Raw genomic sequence first — 6,670 nt, forward strand, 5'->3', positions numbered from 1 at the left:
AAAAAAAAAAAAAAAAAAAAAAAAAAAAAAAAAAAAAAAAAAAAAAAAAAAAAAAAAAAAAAAAAAAAAGAGAGAAAGAAAGAAAAAGAAAAGAAAATTAACTTATTTTGGATTCTTGGACCTTGAGAGCTGCAAGGAGCTTCCAAGAAACTGTGCCAAGTATTGAGGCTGGCAGAGGGCTACAGCTAGGAAGAGGCCATAGGGCATTGGGCTAGTCCCTTCCCTGTCTGGGTCTCAGTTTCCTCATCTATGTAGTGATGCCTGAGGGCCCACCCGGCTTTAACACACTCCCACCCTTCGACTTTTACAGTCCTTCAGTTCCATCTGTGAGTGTTTGTTTGGGGTTGATGATCACTTATCAGTCCCCTTAAGGTTGGAGGGGGTGGGAGCGGCCTCCTCCATCCCAGTCCCTGTCACTGAGAAGCTTGTTAAATGGCTTCCCCAGACACCCATTGCTCCAGAAAGAGCCACCCATCAGAGAGACAGGCAGAATGGCCATTCCAGCTTTTACACCCCCGAGGCCTGGCTCCTGCTAAATATTTCCATCAAGGCAGCACTTGGGAAGCGAGACAATGGCCTCTGTTTAAATGCTTTATTAGCCCAGTGTGCCACCCCAGGTCTTTTTTGGAAGCGGGGCGGGTATAAATTTCAAATAAATAAATAAATAAATAAGCACAGGAGCAGCCACTGGGGCCACGAATCAGAAAGATGGTTGAGGCTTTGCCATTTGTCGGGACGTCCTTTACAGATTTCCTGCCTGTGGCATAAAGGACTCGTGGGCTGACTTCATTGTTCATCAGGAAATCTGATACTGCCCACCCCACTCTTGCCACTTGAGGCTTAAATTCCACAGAAGAGAATTTTTTTCCTATCCTCTCTGTGTTACATGGGAGATGCAGAAATGATAGATTTTTCTCTCAAAGAACTAACTGAATTTAGGGACAAAGGAAGTGAAAAAAAAAAATGACCAGGACCAACAGCAGAAAGGACAGGAAGGGACATGTGTGAAAGTTCAGCAGCGGGAGCAGTTGCTGTGAGCTGAGGAAATCAGGGAAGGCTTCCTAGAGAAAAAGACCAAATATAACTAACTACCTCTGAAAACCGGGCCTGGTTTTGCAGTGCCACTGACATGCCCTAGTTGTTCACAGCAGGTCTTAGGTTGGGTCTCCTGGGAAACAGACTGTGGGATGGAGCCAAGTATGCAGGAGTTTCCTGGGGACTGCTCTTGGGAATAGCCCCTTTGAGGGTCTGAAGGAATGCAGAGGGAGAGGGCAGCCATGGCAGAGGCCTCAGTGATCCCAGAGGGAGCCCTGGAGCCAGAATGATCCTTCAACATAATCCTGAATGGAAGCAAGACGCCTGGGCCTTTGTGGCCTACAATGACCAGTCAACCTCTGTAACCTTGGCGAGAGGCAGGTTCTCAGCTGGGCACTGTCAGCAGCCACTGTTCTGGCAGCTGGAGGGATGAAGGGGCTCCTGGGGAATGCACCGCAGCATCTGCTGCAGAGGGAGGCTGGCAGAGAAAGTTCTGCAAGGGGCTTTATCATCCACTTATGAATGCATTTACTGAGCACCTGCATGACAGACACTCAAACACACAGGAGACCAAGACTCAGTCCCTTCCTTCCAGGAGCTTGCAGTCTAGTGGGGAGACAGGCTCAAACAGCTATCACTTGGCAAAGTGTTAACTTCCATCTTCAAGCTGCATTGAGCATGATGAGAGTCCAAGGCAAAGAGTAGTTCTGCCCAGTTGAATCAGGGAAAACCCTCCAAGGAGGGGCCATGAGTCAGGCCTGGGCCCATGTGCAGGAACTCACTGGGCTGAGAGGGAGAGAGGTGTGTTCCAGGTAGGGATGGGGGGATAATAGCACATCCTCCGAACCAGAGCAAGTCTTTGTTATCCTGGGCTAGGCAGCTGGCTCCTTGAGGGGCCAGTGACACCTGCCCTCCCGCTTTGCCTCTCTCCAGCTGAACCACAAAATTAGCAACATGGACGACAAGGTGTATAAGATGAGCCGAGCCCTGGCTGAGATCAAGAAGCGGTTTCAGAAGACAGCGGCTCAGTTCATTAATTCTATCTTGCTGGCCGCAGGTAAGGAGGCTAAAAGGTGGGCGAAGGCCTATCTGCTGGCTTCCCCAGTCCTTTGACTCTGATAGGCCGTCTCAAGGGACAGACCTTTCTTCAAGCACCACCCATTCCATCTTCAATCTGAATCTCCAGGGAAGTAGGCATGGTAGAGAAATTTCCCCATTTTAGGTGGGATCATTGGTCTCAGGTCACTTAAGGCCACACAGCTAAGAATAGTGACCTGGGCCCACTGGCATTTCTGAGCTCTCTCCCAGTGTGTCTTGCATGTCCCCATGTGATTATCTTATTTTTCTGGGTCTCTCAGTGGCTGTGTCCCTCTTGCTGTCCACCCACACCTACATTCACCTTTCAGCTCCAACTCTCATATCACCCATCATCCATCTGGAGCCCCTGCTCCCTTCTTCTTTTTGTGGATCTCAGAAGAGAAAAAACAGTTGCCTCTCCAGGCTGTCTCCCGCAGACATCCCCTAAGGCCAGCATGGGTGGCCTCAAGATCCTTCCATGTCTGAGCTCCCCCCCTCACTGCTGATGGGCCTGGGAACAAGGAGACATTGACCCCTATTCTGTGCCACCACCTGGCTGAGCATGGAGGGGCTGTGCTTCCTCCACTGCCTCTCTGGGGAGTTTCTCCTTGTCCCTGGAGACTTCAATTGACCCCTCCTCTGGGAAGCCTTCCTTTACTTCCCTAGCAGAATGAGTCACACCTCCTTTGGGCTCCCATAGCACTTAATTATTTATTTTTTCTTTTTTTTCCCACACAAGTGAAAGAAAGGATACCATAGCACTTTATACATGTTCTAGTTATACATCTTACTACTTAGCATTGTGACTATGTCCCCTGTCCTGCTCCTCGGCTGGGAATTTCCAGAGGCTGGGAATTCTGTCTTGGGGTACCTCTGCATGCTCAGCACCCACGTGCAGAAATGCTGGTGAGTGAAGAGACGAGAGGTCTCTGGCCTTAGAAATCTTCCAGTCTAGTAGAGAAAGCAAGACAAAAATATAAATAAATATAATACAACAAAGAAAAAGAAAGTAGATGGAATCAACTTACAGCTAGAGACACAGGGAATAGCATTGTCCATGGACAAGGAATGCATTGTGGAGCTAGCCTCTACATTAGGTGCTGGGGAGAACACAGGCTGAATGGAAACAGGCTCCAGCCTGGGTAGGAAGAGTGAGATTGAAGCTAGGTGTCTTGAAGAATGAGTAGAAAGGAGACCTATGCATTCTTACGTTCTTACAACCCACTGCTTGGCAGTGTCACTGATGAGTGACTGCCCTGGGACAGAAGCACTGTACTGGAAGCAGAGGGGAGGTGCTGAGAACCAGTGAGTGTGGAGGGGAGGCGATGGGGGTGAGCCGAGAGGTATGCTTCGATGTTTCCAGTCTGGGACTAGGGGCAGAAGAGTCCTGGCCATGAAGGGAAAATGACAGTGGCGTCTTCTGTTAACAGGTCTGTTCACCATTGAACATCCCACCAAAACAGAGGAGACAGAATTTGTTCGGTTCAACATGAGATCTGGAACTCATCCCGAGCGGGTCCCCAACCTAGGTTTATACTCAGGAGAAAGTCTTTTACGATCTCAGTCACCCCAACCGGAATCCTTAATTGCAGAGACTTTGAAGGATGAGCCTGGGTCGTCTCCTGTGAGCCCAGTTCGGAAGAAGATCACCAGAATCCACATGAAAGCCAGGGTCAAATCCAGGTTGGCTTGGTCCTTCATGTCTTCCGCAGCATTGGGTGTTGGGATGGGCAGTGGGCACAGGATAGTGAACCCAGCAGATGGGGCCCCTCTCTTTTGGAGCTTAAATTCCAAGGGCAAGTAAAGCGAGGCAATAAACACGTGAACAAATGAAATAATTTTAGGCAGTGATGTGGGCTAGGAAGAAAAGAATTGGAGTAATGGGTTAGGACAGGGGTTGGCTGTGGACCAAATTTGGCCAAGCTGTCAATTTTTTGTGGGTGAGCTAAGGATGCTTTTTATATTTTTAAGTGCTTGAAGGGGAAAAAAATCAAAAGATTTCATGGCAGGCAAAATGATATAAAAATTTAAATGTCAGCCAGGCACAGTGGCTCACGCCTATAATCCTAGCACTTTGGGAAGCCAAGGAGGGTGGATCACAAGGTCAGGAGTTTGAGGCCAGCCTGGGCAATATGGTGAAACCCCATCTCTACTAAAAATACAAAAATCAGCCGGGCCTGGCAGTGGGCGCCTGTAATCCAAGCTAGTTGGGAGGCTGAGGCAAGAGAATCACTTGAACCTTGGAGGTGGAGGTTGCAGTAAGCCAAGATTTCACCACTGCACTCTAGCCTGGGCAAAAGAGCAAAACTCCATCTCAAAAAGAAAAAAAAAAAAATTAATGTTGGTAGGCATAAATCAGGTTTTCTGGGAATACGGCTATACGCACTCATTCCCATATCATCCATAGCTGCTTCCTGATGACAGTGGACACATTGAGGGTCTGGCCTGCAAAGCCTTGAGTATTTACTACCTGTCTCTTTTATAGAGAATGTTGCCTGGCCTCTGGGATAGAAAGTGGCTGGAAAGTGGGGTGGGATGGGCTATGGTAGAGAGTAAGGGAAGGCGGTTCTGAGGAGATGATATTGAAACGGAGGCACAAAGGATGAGAAACAGGTGGCCAGGAACAGACGGGAGGGAACACCAGGCAGAGGGCACAGCAAGTCCAAAGGCACTGAGACAGGAATGAGGTTGGTATGTGTGAGACAGTAAGAAGGCCAGTGAGGCTGGAGTGTGGTGGAGAATGGGACAACGATGTGAATTGAGGACCGAGATGTAGTCAGGAATTTGGTTATGTAGTCTTGATAGTGTTATAGAGGCCATTCCGTAAGGAAGTGACATCATTGGATTTATCTTTATTTTTTTGTTTTTATTTTTATTTTTTGAGACAGGGTCTCGCTTTTTCACCCAGGCTGGAGTGCAGTAGTACGATATCAGCTCACTGCAACCTCTGACTCCTGGCTTCAAGCGATTCTCCCAATGTTATTTTTTTTCTGTATATAATACATGGCATGAATGGGCAAAATTTGTTTATCCATTCACCCACTGAAAGACATTTGGATTGTTTTCAGCTTTTTCTGATTATGATAAAACTACTGTAAATCCTCGTGAGCAGGCATACATGTGAGCATAAGTCTTCATTTCACTTGGGTAAATACTTAAGAGCTGGATTGCCTGGTTTTATAGTAAATGCATGTTTAACTTTGTAAGAAACTGGCAGCTGTCTCCCCAGGTAGCTGTACCATTACGCATGCCCTCCAACAGTATAGGAGAGTTCCAGTTGCTCCCATCTTTTAGCATTTGATATTGTCAGGGTTTGGTTTTTGTTCTTTTTGTTTTTTTTGCCATTCAATAGACAAGTAGTGATATCCCATTATCATTTTAATTTGCATTTCCCTAATAACTAAAGTTGTTGAGCATCTTTTCATGGCTTATTTACCATTCATATATTTTCTGTGGTGAAGTATCCAAATCTTTTGCCCATTTCAAAGTTGGATTGTTTTCTTATTGTGAGTTTTGGGAGTTCTTTATTCTGGGTATAAGTCCTTTATCAGATATGTGACTTGAAATATTTTCTTCAGTGTGTGGCTTAATTTTTTATTCTCTTAACAGTGTGTTTGCAGAATAAAATGTATTTGGATGAAGTCTAATTGATATAGGTTTTTTCTTTTCTGGACTGTGATTTGTTATCATGTCTAAAAGCCCTTTGTTTAACCCAGTGAATCTCAGCCAGAGATGAGTTTGCCCCCCAGGGGACATTTGACAATGTTTGGAGACTTTTTTTATTATCAGGACTAGGGAGTGGGTGCTACTGCCATCTAGTGAGTTGAGGCCAGAGATGCTGGTAAACACCCAGCAATGCACAAAACAGTTCCACATAACAAATCATTATGAAGTCCAAAATGTCAATAGTGCCAAGATTGAGAATCCCTGGCCTAACCCAATGTCACAAAAATTTCTCCTAAGTTTTTTTCTAAAAGCTTATTATAGTTTATGTTTTATATTTAGGTCTATAATCCATTTTGAGTTAATTTTTATATAAGGTATAATGTATGAACTGAAGATTGTTTGTTTTACATATGGATAGTCAATTGTTCCAACAGTATTTTTTTTAAAAGATCAATTTCTCCATTCAATTATCTTTGCACCTTTGTAAAAAATCAATGGGCTGTATTTGTGTGGGTCTCTTTCTAGACTGCTTTGTTAATATGGTGAATTACATTGATATCAAATGTTGAACCAGTCTTGCATTCCTGGGATAAACTCTGCTTGACATAACGTATTATTCTTTTTCAATATTGCTGGATTCAATTTGCAAGTATCTTGTTGAAGAGTTTTTCATCTATACTCATGAGGGTTACTGGTCTGTAGTTTTCCTTTCTTGTAATGTTTTTTTTTTTTTGCTTTATCAGAAAAATGTTGGCCTAATGAGTTGGGAAGCATTCTCTTCTATTTTCTGTTGAATTGGTATTGTTTTCCTTAAATTTTTGGTAGCCTTAGCCAGTGAAACCCTCTCACCTAGAGTTTTCTTGGTAGAATTTTTTTTTTTTTTTTTTTTTAA

At 44.8% G+C, this 6,670-nt stretch overlaps 1 protein-coding gene across 1 annotated transcript in view; it reads left to right on the forward strand.

Annotated features, from left to right (window-relative positions):
* The window catches only part of CUNH3orf20 (chromosome unknown C3orf20 homolog), a 98,587-nt gene that overhangs the window by 47,051 nt on the left and 44,866 nt on the right, over positions 1-6,670 (forward strand). The window contains exons 9-10 of the mRNA XM_017505054.2: positions 1,969-2,092; positions 3,543-3,795. Of these exons, the coding sequence (XP_017360543.1) occupies positions 1,969-2,092; positions 3,543-3,795 (377 nt within the window). The remainder of the gene's footprint in view (positions 1-1,968; positions 2,093-3,542; positions 3,796-6,670) is intronic.

This window comes from Cebus imitator, unplaced genomic scaffold, assembly GCF_001604975.1.
Source record: "Cebus imitator isolate Cc_AM_T3 unplaced genomic scaffold, Cebus_imitator-1.0 Scaffold332, whole genome shotgun sequence".
Taxonomy (NCBI): domain Eukaryota; kingdom Metazoa; phylum Chordata; class Mammalia; order Primates; family Cebidae; genus Cebus; species Cebus imitator.